Raw genomic sequence first — 21752 nt, forward strand, 5'->3', positions numbered from 1 at the left:
ACTTAAAGGTTCTTTGAGGAAGCAAACATGGTTCTTCAATCTATGGCATTGCTACACCCCCCCCCCCCCCCACCTTTTTTTTTTTAAACCTTCATTTTTAAGAGTTCACAATGATTTCATGTTGAGCTATAGGAAATGTGAAATTTTTGCTTTTGAAACAAGCTTGTCTCTCATCTTCTTGAAGCTGCTTGGCGCCACAGCAATTGAGGACAAACTTCAGGAAGGAGTTCCAGAGACTATTGCCTGTCTGACTTTAGCTAACATCAAGATCTGGGTGCTCACTGGGGACAAGCTAGGTAACCAGTGCTAATGAGAACATGTAGGATTTATTGAAGACTGCTCAACCTCAATTGAGACACTTTCTCACTGTCTTATACAACATCATTTAGAATCGTTCCTGTTGTGGTTGCAGAGACAGCAATAAACATTGGCTACTCCTGTAACATGCTCAGAGACGACATGAACAAGGTGTTTATAATCTCAGGTCACACCACGCTTGAAGTTCAACAGGAGCTCAGGTGACATTTCACTCTTTGTTTAAAGTCAGATTTGAACGAGTCAGGTTCACCAAAAATGTTATTTTGGACTTGTTTTGCCACTTTGAATTAGGCTGCATGATTATGACAAAAATCACAATTGTCGATTATTCCCTTGAAATTGCAATTGGGATTATTAATTACAATAATCATATACCGGTGTTTGATGCAACTGCATGTCGTATTTTTATATGAAAATAAACAAGCTGAAAGCATTCTTACTGAAAAACTTTAGTGCTTTTCAATAGTATTAAGTCTCAAATGTCAACTATGCATCGAATTTGTTTCTTCTTTAAATTTAAATAAAAAAAATGGGGAATAATGGGGAAATCCTTTAAGATAACATGTAGGAAGAAAAAAAAACACATTTCAAGCACGCAGAGTAACATAAGTGAATTTTGAATGATTAATTGCCGCTTTGAAAGATTACGTAATTGTGGAATCCATAATTGCAATTGCGATTAGAAATTCGATTAATTGTACAATCCTACTTTGAATTAAAATTCTTTTTTGAGCCATTGTAAAATCAAATGTCTGTTGCTTTGTGCACAGGACAGCTAAAGAGATAATCACGGGTCCCAGCAAAGACATATTCAGCAGTGGCCTTGACATGGATAAGACAGAATTGCATTCAAGTGACTCTGTCTTTGAAGAGACCATCATCGCGGAGTACGCTTTAATCATCAACGGACATAGTTTGGTATGGTCCTCAGTCTGGGTCCTGATGAGAATTTGACTTAATTGCTGCATTAATAATGTATTGCTTAGCTCCTAATGATGGCCATTCTATTTAAGCAAAACATTCAGTTCAGCATTATCCTTACAAAATTGGGTTTCTCAGATAGAGAGTAGCTGAAATTGGTTTTGCTTGGATAAATGTGTCTTTGAGGCCAGTGAGTTAAATTCAAAGTTGGACAAATGAACTTAATTGAAAGAATAGAGTTTATAAATGGCATTGTGTTGTTATTTGAAGGCTCATGCCCTGGAGGCAGACCTGGAGCAGATCCTAGTGGACGTGGCGTGTCTGTGTAAGACAGTCATCTGCTGTCGGGTCACTCCACTGCAGAAAGCTCTGGTGGTCGAGCTCATAAAGAGACACAAGAGAGTCGTCACTCTCGCCATCGGAGACGGAGCCAATGACGTCAGTATGATCAACAGTAAGAAATGACTATCTATCTATCTATCTATCTATCTATCTATCTATCTATCTATCTATCTATCTATCTATCTATCTATCTATCTATCTATCTATCTATCTATCTATCTATCTATCTATCTATCTATCTGTCTATCTGTCTGTCTGTCTGTCTGTCTGTCTGTCTGTCTGTCTATCAGTCTGGCTCTGTGTCTTTTTGTCTGTCTGTGTCTGTCTGTCTGTCTCTGTCTCTGTCTCCGTCTCTGTCTCTGTCTCTGTCTCTGTCTGTGCCTGTGTCTGTCTGTCTATCTGTCTGTCTGTGTCTGTCTCTGTGCCTGTCTGTCTGTCTATCTGTCTGTCTGTCTGTGTGTGTGTGTGTGTGTGTGTGTGTGTGTCTGTCTATCTGTCTGTCTGTGTGTGTGTGTGTGTGTTTGTCTGTCTGTCTGTCTGTGTCTGTGTTACGACCAGCTCAAGCCATAACACAAAAGAGGGATCAAACGGAAATGTTCATTCAAAAATAAGATTTATTGAGTTAAACATATAACAAACAGTAACAATAATAATAATAATAAACAAAAGTCTAGGGTTAAGGGAAAACAAAATATTGACAACATGTGTAAGCAAAACACAATGAGCCACTCATGAGGAGAGTATCCCCATGGAGTGCCTGCTCTAAACAAGACACAACACTCTTTTATACACAACTGATTATCAATTAGGATGAGGAAGACCAATCAGGAACTCCCACGTCCAGGACCAATGGGATCAGGAGACTCAGGGACGTCACACCTCCCAATCCAAAAGGAGGTTCTCTAAAGAACCGACAAAAGAAAACAGAAATAACAAAAAATAGAACTGATGCAAAATAAGCATTTAATGTGAATATCCAACACTTAATACTCATCTCAATAAATCCCACTCCATTTCGCTCCCGGAATCCTGGGCCCTAGGATATCAGAGAGAGATAAAGGAGAAAGAAAAGAGAGAGAAGAAGAGTACCGGACACTACTAGGACAGTCTACATACGCGAGAGAGCATCCGCAATTATGTTATCCTTGCCACGTATGTGCTTAATCTGTAAGTGGAAAGGTTGAAGAATAAGGCTCCATCTCATTATTCTCTGATTCTTACCGCGCATGCGATCTAAGAAAGTCAACGGATTGTGGTCGGTGTATACTGTAATCGGACCACATACAGAGCTCAAATAGACCTCAAAATGTTGAACGGCTAAAATAAGGGCTAACGCTTCTTTTTCCACTGTAGAGTACACTTGTTGGTGACGATTGAACTTTTTTGAAAAGTAACTGACTGGATGTTCGATTGCGTTAGAATCCTCCTGTAGAAGAACAGCACCAGCACCATAAGCGCTTGCATCAACAGCAAGTAAAAAAAGGTTTTCAAAATTAGGAGTAGCCAACACCGGAGCATTTGCCAATAAGGATTTGGCGTTCTCAAAGGAACACTGACATTGCTCTGACCACTGAAATGGTCTCTTAGGGCTTAACAAATCAGTCAGAGGGGCAACTACACTTGCAAAATTATGACAAAACCCCCTGTAGTAACCCACCATCCCAAGGAATCGTCGTAACTCACGACGGGTAGTTGGTTTGGGAAAACTACAGATTGAATTCACTTTAGCGTGAATCGGCTTCACACAACCCCTGCCCACTACCTTTCCTAAGTACGTCACAGTAGCCTTTCCGAATTCGCACTTGGCAAGGTTGACAGTCAAGTTGGCTTTAGCTAGACGCACAAAAAGCTCTCTAATTTGATCAAGGTGTTCCGACCAAGAAGAACTGTATAAAACACCATCGTCTAGATAAGCCTCACAACCGGTCATCCCAGACAACACTCGATTTATTAACCGCTGAAATGTAGCAGGAGCGTTTCGAACGCCAAAAGGCATGACTGTGTACTGCAGAAACCTATCAGGTGTTACAAAAGCAGATAGTTCTTTAGCACGGGATGTTAATGGCACTTGCCAATAACCTTTCAGGAGATCGAATTTACTCACAAATTGTGCGGAGCCAACACGGTCAACGCAGTCATCAATTCTTGGTAGAGGGTAACAGTCTGGTTTTGTCAAAGAATTGAGCTTCCTGTAATCCGTGCAAAAACGATATGAACTATCAGGTTTACTCACTAAAATACATGGGGAGCTCCAAGAGCTAAAACTGGGTTCCGCCAAGTTATGATCAAGCAAATAATCCACCTCTCTCTGAAGTAACTTCCTTTTGATAGGGTTGACACGGTATGCATGTTGTTTCACTGGCTGAGCCGTGCCCACATCAATATCATGCTCAACGACAGAAGTTCGAGTCGGAATATCAGAAAAGAGAGAGTGAAACGAGCTTACCACCTCAATTATATCAGCCTTCTCTGACTCAGACAGATGAGACAAGTGGTGAGCCAAGTTAACAAGAATCTCAGAATTATTCAACCGGCCTTCTACTTCTCCTCGAGAGGGACCTTTCACCTCTTCTAGATGGTCTTCCGCCTCTATAGATGTTTCCGAAACACTTGTTTCTGCGGACTCAGTAGCTGTCACAACATCAACAAAAAGAGAAGGAACAGGAGTCACATAAGATTTTAGTAAATTAACATGACACACCTGTATTTTCTTTCGACGATCGGGTGTATTTAATAAATAGTTGTTATTTGGAAAACACTTCGCGATCGTATACGGTCCAGCAAACCTAGCCTGAAAAGGAGTAGTCAACACAGGTAACAATGCCAGCACTTGGTCACCTGCTTGAAATTGTCTGGACTTGACTTTACGATCGAACAACCTCTGCATCTTTCCCTGAGATTTAGCTAACTTCCGTAGAGCAATAGCTCTAGCTTCATACAGTCGGTAACGGAAACTACTTACATAGTCTAAGACATTCTCAGGAGAATCAAAATTCGTCCACTCATCTGCTAAGACAGCAATAGGGCCCCTAACAGTGTGTCCAAACACCAACTCATTAGGGCTAAACCCTATGCTCTCCTGCACCACCTCACGAATGGCGAGCAACATCCATGGTAGACCTTCCTCCCAGTCACAGTCAAGCTCAACGCAATACGACCTCAAAAGTGACTTAAGAGTCTGATGGAACCTCTCCAAACATCCTTGACTCTGCGGGTGATAGGCACTTGAGATATTATGCTTAACTTTAAGTTGTCGCATGACCTTAGAAAAGTTTCGGGACATGAAATTTGAACCCTGGTCAGACTGAATAGTTTCCGTAATGCCAAAAATTGACATGAAGCTTGTTAAAGCTTTTAAAATAGCTTTGGAAGTAATGGATCTCAGAGGATAAGCTGCAGGGTAACGTGTAGTCTGACACATTACGGTAAGTAAATATGCATGTCCAGCCTTAGATCGCGGTAAAGGACCAACGCAATCAATAATCAAGTGTGCAAAAGGTGTTGTAACTGCAGCAATAGGTTGTAAAGGAGCTAATGGAACCTTTTGATTTGGCTTCCCTGTCATTTGACAAGTATGACATGCACGTATATAATTAATCACATCTCGCTTACACCTAGGCCAATAAAATTTTCGTAAGAGTCTATCATAGGTCTTTCGTACCCCCATATGTCCAGTCATGCTCTGATGTGATAGTTTTAAGAGGTCTTGACGGAAATCAAGTGGAAGCACAATTTGGATCCTAGGATCGAGTGAAAAGTCAAAGCTCATAGGTTGTTGTCTATATAGCAAACCATCTTGAAAAAAATAGAAGGGAGATGAAGTCTTATCTTGTTCACGAGCTAAAGAGAACAATTCTCGAAGAGTATCATCTGCCTGCTGTGCTTTGATAAGATCATCTCGAGTCACACTAAAGAGCGGAGATAAAGAACAAGATGTGTTAACAGGGTCATCACAGATAAATGGACATTCTGACAGAAGATTAGACTTATGGTCATCAACAGCATGTGGATCATAGATCACATTTTCCACATCTGTGCACACAGTACTTAATTCTGGCTGAGAGGAATTTTCAGATACGATAAAAGTATCACAGAGAATATTTTCAGTTTCATCTGGCAGATTTTTCTTAGCCATTGCTCGAGTTATGGCACATGCAGGGTATAAATTCGGACAGTCAGAAGATCCATCTAATTTATCAACAGCAGAAGCTACTATAGGTGGAACCCCAGTGTCTGACTTTTCCCAAACATTTCCCCCGGCTAAATCATTGCCAAGGATGAAAGTGACACCTGAGACAGGAAGCATAGCACGAACTCCAACTATCACCTCACCTGACACAAGTTTAGAATCAAGATATATGCGGTGTAGTGGAACTTCCATAAACGCCATCTCAAGTCCTCTAACCAGTATATGTGTTCCTGTATCAGTACGTTCAGACAAGGGCAAAAGTCCTTCCAACAAAAAAGATTGCCCCGCCCCAGTATCTCGTAGGATGCGTACAGGTACAGTCTCATCCGAATTGGGCAAAGCCACGGTCCCTTCGGTGATAAATGGTGCAAAATCAACACTATGTTTAACACTCTCCATCTCAGTGATATCTACTTGTTCAAACTGTTTGTTAACTCGAGCAGGAGTATGATTCACATTTGATGTAGAAATTAAACCAACAGGTTTAACACCTTTCTCTTTCTTTTTGAGAGCAATACAGTCTGAGATTTTATGTCCTGGCTTCTTACAATAAAAACAGACCATCACACCTTTCATACGTGTAACGGAAGTATTATCAGGAAAATTTGACACCGCATTCTGGTGTGAAACCATCTTTTTAGGTTTAACAGAAACGCTCAACTTAGATCTACTTGAATCATTAAAATGATTAACAGCAATTTGATGAGTAAGAACAAATTCATCTGCCATAAGAGCAGCATCTGACATTTTACTGACTTTATGCTCATTGAGATACATAGCAACAGCATTTGGAACACAGTTTTTGAATTCCTCTAAAAGAATCAATTCTCTAAGCTGTTCTTTGGTGGTCACTTTTACTGAAGTACACCAGCGGTCAAACAAATTTTCCTTTTCTCTGGCAAACTCAAGATATGAACAGTTTTCAACCCTAAAATGACTTCTAAATTTCTGGCGATATGCTTCAGGTGCCAGTTCATAAGCATGCAAAATAGCAGTCTTAACGATTTCATAATCACCACTTTGTTCCATAGTCAGCGCTGAATAAACTTCCTGAGCTCTTCCTACTAAAACACATTGCAACAGTAAGGTCCAAAATTCTTTTGGCCATTTCAAAGACTCAGCAACGCGCTCAAAATGTTGGAAATACTTCTCTACTTCTTTCTCTAAAAACAGTGGCACAAGTCTAATGTTTTTGTAAACATCAAAAACAGGTGCAGTAAACAAGGTTTCAACAGACGATGCGCGACGTGGAGTTTCAACTGTTTGGGCGTGCAATTCTAACTCCAATTTCCTCAACTGAAAATCTCTTTCCTCCCTTTCAGATTGCAACTCCAGTTTACGTAACTCAAGTTCCTGTTGTAACACTAATTTTCTCATTTCTAAATCACGTTCTTTCAGTGCACAAGCATCACGCTCAGCACGTAGTTTTTCCGCATCAACACTTAACTGTTTCTCTTGCAGAGACATCTCACTAAACTTCACATTTCGATCGGCAGCATCAAGAGGAGAGGTTAAAGACTCTTCAGGATCAATATCTTGAGCTCTTACCTCTAAAACGCCCCGCTCAACAAGTGCATTTTTCACAACTTTCAACAGTGTTTCTTTAAGCTTCTTATCATTACTCGTTACCTCCACATCAAAGCGCTCGGCAATCTGCAACAACTCATCCTTCGTACATCTTTCCAGTAGAATTTCCGAAGGAAATGAGAAGAAATCCTCAATTACCGACGACATATCTGTTAAAAGATGCAGCAGAGAAACACAATAGCAAAACAAAAACACGCGTGAGACGCCGCGCTAAACTAGAGCATTAGAACTACAAATCCCATCAGCCACTTCGCCCGGAATTGTCACACATACACGCTCTAGCTTCAACCCGCACCTTGGTTATGAGATAAATAAAGACTTACCGAAAGTCATCGCTCAAATTATCCTCATACTCAGCAGGCTTCAAATACGCAGAGATACAGAAAAACAACAAAGTGTTACCTTAAATGAAAAATGAGAGACTCCAGATCCTAACTATAAACAACACTAACTAAACCTAACTAATCTTCAAAGGTGTACCGGACTCGGGGTGGTATTTAAACGCTAAACTCATGGACAATTGGCGTTTTACACCAAAAGCCTGAAGCGTACCCCCAACAGAGATTTAAAACCTCCGCCCAGAATAACCTTCAAAAATAAGAAAGGCAAAATAACAAAAAAAATAACAAACAGTGTCTCGATGGAAGGATTTTAACCCAGCTGAGAACACTAAATACATGAAGTCTACTCATTCCAAAAAGGTAAACACACTAAGGACATTAATGTATTTACTTACACATGCAGCAATCCCGGACGAGCGCCCAATTTTATGTTACGACCAGCTCAAGCCATAACACAAAAGAGGGATCAAACGGAAATGTTCATTCAAAAATAAGATTTATTGAGTTAAACATATAACAAACAGTAACAATAATAATAATAATAAACAAAAGTCTAGGGTTAAGGGAAAACAAAATATTGACAACATGTGTAAGCAAAACACAATGAGCCACTCATGAGGAGAGTATCCCCATGGAGTGCCTGCTCTAAACAAGACACAACACTCTTTTATACACAACTGATTATCAATTAGGATGAGGAAGACCAATCAGGAACTCCCACGTCCAGGACCAATGGGATCAGGAGACTCAGGGACGTCACAGTCTGTGTGTGTCTGTCTGTCTGTGTCTGTCAATTTGTCTGTGTCTATCAATTTGTCTGTCTGTCTCTGTGTCTGTCTGTCTGTGTCCATCTATCTGTCTGTCTGTCTCTGTGTCTGTCTGTGTCCATCTATCTGTCTGTATGTCTGTCTGTCTTTATGTCTGTCTCTCTGTCTGTCTGTCTGTGTCTGTCTGTCTGTCTGTCTGTCTGTCTCCGTCTGTTTGTCTGTCTGTCTGTCTGTCTGTTTGTCTGTCTGTCTGTCTCTCTCTCTCTCTGTCTGTCTGTCTGTCTGTCTGTCTGTCTGTCTGTCTGTCTGACTAGTTCTTAATGCTCATTGTGATCTGGTGCTTGTGATGTGTACACCATATGGCTGAAGTATTCAATGTAGATGCACTGCTGATCTAATAGAGTGGTTGCTATGGAAATCTGTAAGGATGTGTGTAATGTGTGTATACTGTCTCTGCTCTCCCCAGCGGCCCACATTGGCGTGGGCATCAGCGGACAGGAGGGGATGCAGGCAGTGTTGGCCTCTGATTATTCCTTCGCCCAGTTTTGCTACTTGCAGCGCCTCCTGCTCGTCCACGGCCGCTGGTCCTATCACCGCATGTGCAACTTCCTCTGCTACTTCTTTTATAAGAACTTTGCCTTCACACTGGTTCATTTCTGGTACGGATTCCTCTGTGGATTCTCTGCCCAGGTAAAACGTTGTCTTATTTCAGACTGTGGATGGAATATGCATATGATTTCAATTTAAGATTGCGAATAATTTGTTTTTGTCATTGCAGACGGTATATGACCAGTGGTTCATCACACTCTTCAACATTGTCTACACCTCACTTCCTGTTTTGGCCATGGGTCTGTTTGACCAGGTAAACTTAATCAGCTTAATCTTGAAAGGTACATTGTGTAGCAGCACCAAACACAATTGCCATCTTTGCCATTTAACATTAAATCTGTTGATTTTGCAGGATGTGAATGAGCAGTACAGTTTACGCTTTCCAAACCTGTACAGACCTGGGCAACTAAACCAGCTGTTTAACAAGAGGAAGTTCTTCACCTGTACACTGCAGGGGGTCTGTACTTCTTTTATCCTCTTCTTCATCCCTTACGGAGCCTTCATGAGTGCTGTGCGAGATGACGGCGCCCACATCTCTGATCAACAGGCTTTCGCCGTAACCATATCAACCTCTTTGGTCATTGTGGTCAGTGTTCAGGTGATTGCACTCTATATTTCATTAAAGAAATATCATTTAAGAAATAAAAATGTATAAATATAACGTGCTTTTATTATTGTATATGTACTTAATTCAAATGAAAATAGTATAATGTAAATAATATTAATGATGTGTATATATAATAAATAATAATAATGAATGTTAAGAATATTGAGTTTTGTTTCAGATTGGGCTTGACACCAACTACTGGACCGCTGTGAACCATTTCTTTATCTGGGGAAGTCTAGCTGTTTACTTTGCAATCCTTTTTGCAATGCACAGCAATGGCATTTTTACCATATTCCCAAACCAGTTTCCTTTCATAGGTATAAATGGGTATATGGGCTCTCTATTAATGAGCAGTTTTTTTCTAGGCCACTAATATTACTGAAGTTAAATATGTTGTGTTTGATTGTAGGTACCGCACGTAACTCTCTGAATCAGAAGACTGTGTGGCTGGTCATCCTCCTCACCACAGTCGTGTGTATAATGCCCATGGTGGCTGTCCGGTTCATCAAGGCTGACCTCTATCCAACACAGACTGATAAGGTTACTACATAAACAGATGCCTAATACAGTGGGAATTAAAAATGATTAATACTCCCTTTTACTCCATGAATACATCATGATGAGATGTCAAAACCGTTCTGCCTCCCCTAGGTGCGTTTACTTCAGCAGGCCACTAGGAGGCAGGGTCCTCAAGAGCAGAACTTCAGGAGAGTCCGCAGGACGAGTTCTCGGCGCTCGGCGTACGCTTTCGCCCACCAGCAGGGATACGGAGAGCTCATCACCTCCGGCAAGAACATGAAGGTACCCACCACCTCCACTTCCACATACCCACTATCCTCGCCCACAAGAGGCCCCGCCGGCACCAGCTCGGTGAACAACAGCTGGGTAAATGACACAACCAGAGACCAGACAGAGACCTACAGCACTGGATTTAGGAGGGAAAGTGACCAAAATCAAGAGGTAACAGTGGAAGACTTGGAGGCCAGATAAAGGAGCGTTTTATTCTTCTTTTACAGAAGGAGTTAGCGCCTGTCTTTAATGTGAGAAAATGATAATAGATTGTGAACAGACACACTCTTGGTCACGACTAGACTATGGGAGGGGTAGACATGCACAGGAGACTCCAAAGAGCCAGCACAATGAAGCACAGATAACACTCATTTTCTCATGCAAATCTGCTCCCAAAAGGCATGCATTTGAATTTGAAAATGAACCTCAGATTCATTTTTGATTTCATTTTGTGGTATCACCTCTTCTGGCATGAATTCAAGTTCTATGTTTTCTCAGAAACGTTTTTTTTAATATTTTGAGATTTAGGAACTTCCTTTTATGCATTTGCATTGAAGATTGTTTCCAACACAGGATAACAAAATTAAAAAACGTAATCGTGACTCAAAAAAAAAAGAAAAAAAAAAAAACAGAATTGTGAAATTTACACAGAAAAAAGTCAGACTTGTGTGATATAAACTTATTTCCTTATATAAGACAGAAGTTTATATCTTGAAAAAATTTTTTTGCAATTCTGACTTTTTCCACAGATTTCTGAGCTTACATCTTATAATTCTATTTTGTTTTCCTGGTGGAAATATATCAGAATTGAGAGTTCAAAAGTCACATTTTAATTTTTATCCTTTTGTGAAACAGGCTTCCATATGCAAATGTTTAAGGCACCAGAAACACTAAATTAAACCCCAGTTAACGTTCAACAAATGACTTTGTTCTAATGAGACTAATAAAGCTTAAGGAAGCAAATATGTACAAGCTTGTGAAATAATACCTCTTATTTTGTTCTAAACACTGCTACAGCCATCTACAGTGGTTCAGGAGGATTATATATGCATTGCATATTAAATATGGATATGTTTAAAGACCTGGACATTGCACAACAGATACCTATTCTCAGTTTACTAAAATGCATCTGAATGCATCAAGCTACTGGATGTGTAGTAACTATTAGGAATGTCTGATATCAATGCTGCAGAGAACATGCATTGGCTCTAAGTCTTATGTTGGTGTTATAAAGCAAGCTCTAGCTTTTCCATCAGTTAAATGGCTTTTAAAAAGCTTTAAAATGCCAAATTTTATTTTAAATGTACCGAAAAAAATAAAAATAAAACAAATTAAAGAAAGCGTTAAAAACATTCCACACTTCAAATATAATTCATAATTCAAACCATAGTTAGTGCTTTTGCATGCAGCTCAGCGAACTGATATTAGAGGTTTTACGCAGTCGTGCCTTCCATCAAGCGATAGACTGAAGCATTTACATGTTCTAACTTCTATTATTCAACATGCATCTAATACAAAGGGTTAATAAGTGGGCATTTCTTTAGAGAAGGAATTTTTGTGCCTTTTTGTTTTCCTTTCATTAAAGGAAGTACTTTCAGTTCTGTTTGTCGACTTGAATGTGTTGCCATCACTGATCTATTTTATATATATATATATATATATATATATATATATATATATATATATATATATATATATATATATAGATCAGTGGTTGCTATTGATTTTTTTTTTTCTTTGATTGTATTACTTTTCTCAGGCTGTTCATTGCCCTAATTGACTACATTATTGTAAATCATATTGTTTTTTAAATAATATATCTGACGAAGGGGGTCGTGTAACATTTTCTGTTTCTGAATGTACAGTTAATTGAATGTTAAATATACAGTACATATGATGAATGAATGTGATTTTTCTGCTCAGCTCGGTGTTCATCTTCAGTTCTCTCTTCACAGCAGTTCAGTCAGTGTACTGTTTGAGTAAATAAATTACTCTGGGATATTGGTTTGTTTTAACTCAGAGGGAGTATCAGCCACATTAAAAAAGTTAACAGCTTAAGTCATTTGTGGATTAATGCGTATTGGAAACGTGAACCGTTTTAAATGATTCAGTTCGATTTGGTGAATTGGTTCAAGTAGATCCGGTTACATCGAGTGATTCATTCGCGAACCGGATATCACTGAACTGTTGTGTTTTGAACTCTCTCACAACAGACCTGGAAGAGAAGACAATGATGAATGAAGTCGTAGTTTTTGCTATTTTTGGACCAAAATGTATTTTCGCTGCTTCAAAAAATTCTAACTGACCCTCTGATGTCACATGGACTACTTTGAAGATGTTTTTATTTCCTTTCTTGACATGGACAGTAGACCGTGCATATATTTTCAATGGAGGGACAGAAAGCTCTCAGACTAAATCTAAAATATTTTAAACTCCGAAGATGAACGGAGGTCTTACAGGTTTGGAACGACATGAGGGTGAGTCATTAATGATGTAATTTTAATATTTGGGTGAACTAACCCTTTAAGAGCAATATTTCAGTTTACCTGTAATACATCAAGGCAAGTTTTTTTATATAGCACATTTCATACACAATGGTAATTCAAAGTGCTTTACACTTTGTAAAAAGTGTAAAAAAAATAAATAAATCACAATAATAAAATCAAGGAATTAAATAATGAAATTAAAACAGATTTATATAAAATTATACATTAAATACAGTGACATCGGTTCAGACAGTGCTCATTCAGTAAAAGCACAACTAAAACAGATGAGTTTTGAGTCTAGATTTAGATGTGGCTAATGTTTTAGCACATCTGATCTCTTCCAGAAGCTGGTTTTAACTGCGAGTGGCATATTAACTAAAAGCACACTCCCCTTGTTTTGTGTGAACCCTTGGCATTTCTTGGTCTTCTTGGGACGGCCGGTGAGGAGACCATTACAATAGTCCACCCTGCTGGTGATAAAGGCATGAACAAGATTCTCCAAGTTTTGACTGGAAACAAAACATCTTGCAGTGTTTTTGATATGATAGTATGCTGATTTAGTTACTGCTTTGACATGACTACTGAAATCTGTCTCCAAAATCACACCAAGATTCCTGACTTTTTTTTTTTAGTTGTAAGACCCCTAAAGTCAAGGTATAATGCATTGGCAAAAGGGAGTCAATGGGGCTGTAGTCATTTGGCGATAAGGCTAGGTAGACCTGATAATCATAAGCATAGCTGTGATAGGCAATTTGGATCTTGCTTATTATTTGACTTAATGGGAGCATATACAGGCTAAACAAGAGTGGTGCAAGAATTGAGCCTTGAGGTACTCCGCATGTCATGGATGTCCACTTAAACTTATGCTCTCCTAGACTCACATAATAGCCTCTCCCTTCTAAGTATGTCCTGAACCATTTAAGGACCATCCCAGAAAGCCAGACCCGGTTTTCCAGTCTCTCTAGTAGTATGTTATGATCAACAGTGTCAAACGCAGCACTGAGATTGAGTAATACCAGCACAAATATTTTGCCAGTATCATCAGCTATTATCATTTATTACCTTTATGAGCATGGTCTCTGTGCTGTGATGTGGTCGGAAACCAGATTGACAATTGTCCAGGTACCAATTTGAGTTTAAGTTGTTCAGTTGATTAAAAACAACCTTTTCAATAATCTTGCCTTTAAAAAGAAGATTTGATATTGGTCTATAGTGGCTCAATATGGTGTTGTCAAGATTGCTCTTTTTCAGGAGGGGCTTAACAACTGCAGTTTTTAGGGAGTTTGGAAAAGTCCCAGAAAGAAGTGAGGCATTCACCACTTATAAGAGATCTGCTTCTAAACAGTTAAACTTTTGAAAAAATATGTTGGAAGTGTGTCAATGTAACTGTCAATGTAACTGGCTGAAGGTGCTGTACTATTTCTTCCAAAATTTTTGCTATCAATTCCTTCAAAAACAGACATAACTTATTTTTGAGATTGTGTTTGAATCTGTCTCACCTCAGCATAACTTGAGGATGTGCTAACAGCCTTTCTGATATTATTGATCTTCTCAGAAAAGCAGGAAGCAAACTCATTGCATTTGCTGTCTGAGCATTTCAAAGGGAAAGCTTGAAGGCTTTCTTTATAGATGCTATAGTGAATTTCAAGTTTCGTCTTCAACCACATCTGCTCAGCTTTTCTGCATTGCCTTTTCATACTCTATACTGCTGTTCAGTTTCTCCAAGGTGCTTTTTGTCTGCCAGTCTTCTTCCTGATATTCACAGGAGCAATTTCATCAATAACATTCATAACTTTTGAGTTAAAAGAATCAAGGAGAAGATCAACAGTCTGAAAATATGCTTGGTGTTAAAGATATAGTCTTCTTAAACAGCACACTAGTGTTCTCTTTAATGCATCTTTCTGACAGACACAGATCTAGATTCAGTGGTAGCACACACACACACATATACGTATATATCAAAGAAAAGACAGAAGTGATCAGATAGAGCCGTGTCCTTATTAACAATGGATTAAATGTTTAGACCCTTACTGATGAGTAAATCTAGAGTGTATCCACTCAAGGTAGACTAAATCCCTAAACACAAGTATGAGCAATAGTAATAGTGATGATTACCATAGTAAAAACCACTAATGACATTTTAATTATTAACTATAAATGTAAACGATGAGGCTTGCCTTGAACACATTAAGATATTTTTATTGAACGTAACTGGCTGAACCTTCAACGCTTTCAGAAAGTGCTTGCAGAAAGAGAAACTTGGCACTTTCTCCAATTGGGTCAGAGTACTATTTCTTTATTCTTTTAAGACATACAGAGTAAAAATTCCCATCCAGACTTTATATGGTCTGTGTCCCTTTCATCATATCTGCCTTTATACATACCGCCTCCTGTTTCTGAGGCCACGGGCTAAAACGAGAGAAAATTGCCCCGCTACTACTCATTCCTCTATGAAAATTGCCGCCCCTCCTCCAGGCCTTGTCACAAATAAACTCTGCTTTTCCAGAGCGGATCGACGGGCGTCAGGCACGTAATACTGTTCTCTCACAGTCTGGAGAAAGGAATCTATTCGTTCCCCGGGTACCATGGAAACCGTGCAGCCTCCCCATCCAGCTCCGGTTAGCCTCGACCCCACGGCACCCGCCTGCCTGTGAAGAGAGGAGGAAGATGTTGCTAAAGCAACAATTCATTACACAGACTCAGGCAGTTTCGATTAGTTTGCCACATGTGCTCAGAGACCTGACTCATTCAGTTCAAAATATTTCAGCATCACGTAATAAACGTTGGTCAAAAGTTGAAATAGTTATGGTTTTTCTATGGTTTTGAAAAAAAGTCTATTATGCTCACCAAGGCTGAATTTGATCAAAAATACAGAAAAAAAATCTCATATTGAGAAACATTATTACAATTTAAATAAGTGTTTTCTATTTGAATCTCTCTCTATATATATATATTATTATTATTTATTTATTTATTTTTATTTTTTTACTTTTGACCAGTTTAATGTGTCTTTGCCGAATAAAAGTATATCTTTTTTCTTACCAAGTTTTGAATTGTAGTGTACCATGGTTTCCACAGGAATATAAAGCAGCACTAACTATTTTCAAAATTGTTAATAATCAACTTCTTGAGCAGCAAATCAGCATATTAAAATGACTTCTTGTGCCACTGAAGTCTGGAGTAATGATGATATATATATATATATATATATATATATATATATATATATATTTATATATATATTCAAACAGTTATTTTCAGTTTTAACAACATTACTGTTTTAACTGTATTTTTGGTCACCGTAAGAGACTTCTTTCACAACATCAAAAAAATCGTAATTATTCCAAACTTTTGACAAGTAGTGTACGTGAACAGAAAAAAATGCATGTTAATAGATAAATATTTTCATATTATTTTCATAAGTGCTATGGCATCAGCAGCCAGTCTCACTCACAGACATATGTCCACCAGCTGGTCCAGCTCAGGGCAGCTGCACTCGTACAGATCTCTGCAGCTGGCATGGCTTCGGTTCATCAGGTCGCCCAGCTGAGCGACAGCACTGACTGGGGAAGAGTCGCACACGGCCTTAAACTGCAGGACGCGTGCAGCCTCGCCGTACACATGCCTGGCACGCTGGTACAGTTTAAAAACAGTCGCTGAGGCAGGAAAATGCAAGAAGATGTAAGTATAAAAAAATCAATTCGTCAGTGTCAATAATATCTAATAAACTGGTAACACATCGCAAAAAAACCCATTCTTAAACCTGTTAATGCATTATTGAAGTATTTTGCATTGCTTGCTCATGTTAACTAATACAGCTGACTGATGTTTACAGATAGAACCTTATAGCTAATATAATATAATAATACTTTTTCTCATACAATTATTTTCCCAATAAGACGAGGAATGTGTATATTATAATGTGTAGTACTGACTTTGGTTTCCTCTCAGTCTGTGACTGCTCTCTCACCGTGCTGTGTGTTGGCGCTGAGGATGTCTTCACACAGCTGTTGGGCGCTGATGCCCAGAGTCTGGCAGATCTCCTCTCTGCTGTAGGGCTCAGGGTGGAGTACCTCCTCCACCAGCTCCAGCATCTGCTCCACACTCACCTGCAGCTCCTTCTGCAGATCTCCCAGCTTCAGCAGACAACTCCAGTCCAGGCCGCGTGCCTTAGCCAGCATCTGCAGAGCATATTCTACCATCAGTATACTAAACTTACATGGATATGAGAACAACTTTGGGAAATTTGTGCATGAGTTCCTAGAGGCCAAGCACTGAAGATTACTATTTAGATATATAGATTTAAATCGGCAGTGTCTCATAATCTGGTTTCAGTTTTGGGGTCAGTTTCTCTAAGTCACACTTCTACTTTTCAACCAGTTTGATGTTATAGATAGTAAACAAGAAGAGAATCATCATCTCAGCAACTGCAGATTAATACAAAACTTCATACATTTGGTTACAGCGCCACTTACTGTAAATAATGTATTCTTGATTCATCACTGTACATGGGACACACTATAATTTAAAAACCGGGGTCAGCGAGGTCACATTATATTATCAAAAGTCACTGTAAATGTATTTATAATGTTACAAAACATTTCAATCGCAAAATAAATTATGCGAATAAATTATGTTCTAAAGATTTTAGCTTGAAAGCGCTGTAAGTAGATTTGGATAAAAGTGTCTGCTAAATGCATAAATGTTTTAAATTTAATAAATGTTTCTTGAGCAGTAAATCAGCATATCAGAAAGATTTCTGAAGGATCATGTTACGCTGAAGACTGGAGGAATGATGCTGAAAATTCAGCACAGCATCATGAGAAAAAATTACATTTTCAAATACAAATGGTCACAATAAATAAATTCTAATAATATTGCCCAGTATTATAAACTAGTAATAAATAATAATAAGGTTTCTTTCAAAATACTTGAAATCTTGTCAACCCCAAACTTTTGTGTACATTTTTGGTGAACTGCCAATAAAACGCTTAGATTAAAAAGACTAAACTATCATTCTTGATGCATCCCTGAAGATCAGACCTTGGTGGCGATGCGGCACTCCACCACCCTCATGTTGAAGTGAGACGAGGCCGCCTTGTTCATCTCCACACAACAGTTGGCGATTACAAAGACAGCCCCGTCTGGCAGCCTCACGTCTGTGGCTCGCAGCGGATTGAACTCGATCAACTTTGCCTTGAGGAATGACAAAAAATAAATAAGAGAGAGAGAGAGAGAGAGAGAGAGAAAGGGAAAAATCTAGCTAAATCCCCCTTAAAAAAATTATTTGTAGATGCATGCCACGGTATAAAATGAGAGTTCCCAAGATAAATAAAAGAGAAAAAAAATACCTTTTCTAATTTAAAATGCATGTGCATTAGAAACTCTGCACTCTTTGTATTCATGTTGATTTAATATGGTTTCAAAAAATAAAACTTTTATACCATTTTGAAATTTTAAGAGACTTACTGACCTCTGCATGGATCTTTTCTATGATTTCATACTTTTCGGTTGCACCACATGACTTTGATTTGGTGGACCATTTCTTTTATAATATTTATAACACTTTAACAAAACTGTTTTTTTTTTTAAATATTTAGTAAAATATTATTTTCCAATAATTAAACCAAACTACTTTTTATTTTATTTTCAAGAAGAGGCATTTGGTCTTTATTGTTGTATCAAAATAGTAACACCCTGACAAATTGATCATGCCCCCCCAAAAATCCAAATGAATTTCATTTTAGATATATTTAATACTTTTTAACATGATTATCATAAAAAAATATATTATTCAATCATTGCATGCATGATGCAAAAAAGAACATCCTTATATCCCTTATACCGAAAAATCAATAAAATGCCACATATACTGATAGAAGAAATATACAACACATGGCTTACTGTTCCCTCCTCCGCCAGGAAAGAAATGGACTGATCCATCCCTCCCCCCTCAGTGCCAATATAATGCTCACATTTGGCACACGTCTCTGCAAGAGCCACCTGAAATGACATCAAATCACATCCATGATAAGCAGCAGTTCTATCTAATGCATTTCAGAGGATTTACAGTAAAGAGGACCTTAGATAGAGACTTCTGATTGGCCTCCATCGTGACCAGACCAGCACAGCACACCAGGGCACTGGAGCTGGACAGTCCCGAGCTGGCCGGGATAGTCCCGTCTACCACACAACACATCCCTGCCAATGAAGATAAGCTCAAGTGCTCCTGCATACACGAGGCCAAGGGTCAAAGGACTGTAGTCATAATGCAATAGAGCAAGCATGCATTATATGTGTATATATTAATCAGCTCACCTGGATTCCTCTCACTCCACAAAGGAAGTAATAGTGCCATTGAGGATTCTCTCTGTCAATGGAGATGCCATCCACAGACACAGTGAAATCCCTGAAATGAATGAATGAATAAATGAATGAATAAGTATGCAAGTAAGTATATGGAATCTTATTCCCACCTAGGAATAAATAATTTTTTTTTTTTTTTTTTTTAAATTTAGACTTTTTTTCTGGAAGTCGTGACTTTCTACCTGACAATTAATAACTAATTTATCAATTCTGAGAAAAAAAGTCTAAATTGAGAATTTATAACTCAGAAATATGAGATATAAGCTGAGAATTCTGAGGAAAACAAATCTGAATTTTAAAATAAAAAGGTAATGTTAATATACTGTGGCAGAAATAAGCATCTGTGAGGCATAAAATATATGGAAGCTTATTTCCACCACAGAATATATATATATATATATATACATTTCCATATAGTCATTTAGCAGAAGCTTTTATCCAAAGCGACTTACAAATGAGGACAATCGAAGCAATTAAAATCATAATCATAAATAAAAAGAAAACAGAATAGAAAAAGAATAGAGCAAGCTAGTGTTAGAGGCCTTTTTTTGCTTTTGCAATAGTATAAGAAATAAAAAGTTAAACAGATAGAATGAAAAAAGATAAGAGAGCTAGTTAGTTTTTTTTAAAGAAAACAAACAGTGAATGAATAGCATGCAAGTCTTAAAGAATATAATTTGAATAGAGAGTGCTAGAGTTATACATATACAGTACATATACATATAAGTATTGGAACTGTGAAGATGAAAGATGAATATGCGACAAACTACAGAATGTCACATTTTATTTTTAAGTCTTTAGACACACATCTTTTACCAAATAAAAAGGAAAGCACTTTTAGAGTTCATCCCACTATTTGATGTGAGCATAAGTATTGGAGCAGTTGAATTTAAGGCAGATGTAAAAGATTAAAAGCTAATATTTAGTTGCAGATCCCTTGCATGCAATCAGAGCAGTGAGTCTGCCACCCATAGACATCACCAGACTCTTGTTCTTATGCTTTGAAATGCTTTTCCCCAGCCTTTAATGCAGCCAATTCCAAATGTTGCTTGTTGAGTTTCTGTCTTTAGTCTCCTCTTCAGTTGGTGATATTAATGTTCAATTGGATTTAAATTTGGAGATTGATTTGGGCAATCTAAGACTACATTTCTTTGCCCTGATATAGTCCATGACTGGACTGGCAATGTGTTTTGGGTCATTGTCCTGATCCAATATGAATTGCTTTTTAATGAGTTTGATGGCATTTTCTTGAATATTGGTAGCCAATATGATTTTGTACCCTTCCAAATTCATTCTGCTACTGCCATCATACATTAAGTCATCATTAAAATGAAGAGGTCCTGTTCTAGAGACAGCCATGCATGCCCATGCCATGACACCACCTCCACCAAGCTTTACAGATGAGCTTGTATGCTTAGGATCATTGACTTCCTCTTTTCTTTTAGTCTCCAAATTGTTTGCTTTTCTTTCAAAGCCGGCTTCCTGGTTTTCATCCTGGTTAGTGTGTGTCATCGTTGAATGCTAGACTTAGAATGCAGAAGCAATGGATATAACTGATAAGACACATTCCCTGCTTTTAATATCTGAAGAATTAATGTGTGTGTGTGTGTGTGTTTATAATTCTGAGTTTATATCTCACAAATAATAATGTATATACTTGCAATGAACTTGCAACTCTTAAAAATATATATATTTGTTAGGAAATAAATAAATAATAAGCAAGTAAGTGAATTAATGCATTTTTCGACTAAATTTGACAAATTCAATTTTATTGAACAAATGAAGAACATTGTTACTGACTTGTATTTGGGCTCAGTGTTGGCCAGCTGGATAGTTTTGGAGTCACTGAAAGAAACTGCAGCAAGAATATTCTGCTCTATTGCCATTGGCAGCACAGCGTAGCCACAATAATCAATATGCTCACCTGAAAATGATAAGATGTAATATAAAATGCATTGCTGATGGTATTTGTTATGTTTACACACTCACGCGCTGTTTCAACCCACCAATCAAATTCACCCTCCCTGGAGCACACGCGTAGAAGACAGGTAAATGTTTATATTTTTCATGAAAAGCCTGTTTCAGTTTCTGCAACCTAACAGAAAGAGGGAGGAAATCAGTTTTAAGTGTGTGTCTAGAGAAAAAATACAATAAAAGTTCAAACTAAATAAGCAATAAATCGATTCCATTCATACGCAGTCGAAGTTATCCGAAGAGCTGCACGAAGTGTTCCGAACAGCAGCAACTTACCTTTCACTTCCACTGAGTTGCACCTTGATTTTCGGTGGAATTGTAGCCATTGTGCGGTTTTTAATCTTTGTTTTTTGCAGTAAATACTCTATGCACGAGTGGACTGACACTATACAAGTGCAGTCAGCTGACTGTCATACCCGGAATCACGAGTCGAACAATACGGAAGAAACTGACACG

The 21752-nt window shown here is 38.2% G+C and overlaps 2 protein-coding genes across 3 annotated transcripts in view; one reads left to right on the forward strand and one right to left on the reverse strand.

Annotated features, from left to right (window-relative positions):
- The window catches only part of LOC132133409 (phospholipid-transporting ATPase ID-like), a 38384-nt gene extending 27292 nt beyond the window's left edge, over window positions 1-11092 (forward strand). For both annotated transcript variants that reach the window (XM_059546207.1, XM_059546208.1), the window contains 10 exons: window positions 185-296; window positions 413-518; window positions 1089-1236; window positions 1510-1693; window positions 8932-9155; window positions 9244-9327; window positions 9427-9672; window positions 9860-9998; window positions 10091-10221; window positions 10333-11092. In XM_059546207.1, the coding sequence (XP_059402190.1) occupies window positions 185-296; window positions 413-518; window positions 1089-1236; window positions 1510-1693; window positions 8932-9155; window positions 9244-9327; window positions 9427-9672; window positions 9860-9998; window positions 10091-10221; window positions 10333-10671 (1713 nt within the window). In that variant the 3' untranslated portion in view covers window positions 10672-11092. The remainder of the gene's footprint in view (window positions 1-184; window positions 297-412; window positions 519-1088; window positions 1237-1509; window positions 1694-8931; window positions 9156-9243; window positions 9328-9426; window positions 9673-9859; window positions 9999-10090; window positions 10222-10332) is intronic.
- A 4037-nt stretch (window positions 11093-15129) lies between these two features.
- galk2 (galactokinase 2) lies at window positions 15130-21751 on the reverse strand. Its single transcript, XM_059546796.1, has 10 exons — window positions 21573-21751; window positions 21329-21417; window positions 21123-21246; window positions 19275-19365; window positions 19039-19185; window positions 18861-18959; window positions 18000-18152; window positions 16927-17137; window positions 16411-16612; window positions 15130-15604 (listed from the first exon to the last, which is right to left on the reverse strand). Exons 1-10 carry the CDS (start codon window positions 21620-21622, stop codon window positions 15397-15399), a joined length of 1374 nt encoding a protein of 457 aa, XP_059402779.1. The 5' UTR covers window positions 21623-21751; the 3' UTR covers window positions 15130-15396.
- Window position 21752: the final 1 nt, after the last annotated feature.

The sequence above is a fragment of the Carassius carassius genome, chromosome 50 (assembly GCF_963082965.1).
Source record: "Carassius carassius chromosome 50, fCarCar2.1, whole genome shotgun sequence".
Taxonomy (NCBI): Eukaryota; Metazoa; Chordata; class Actinopteri; order Cypriniformes; family Cyprinidae; genus Carassius; species Carassius carassius.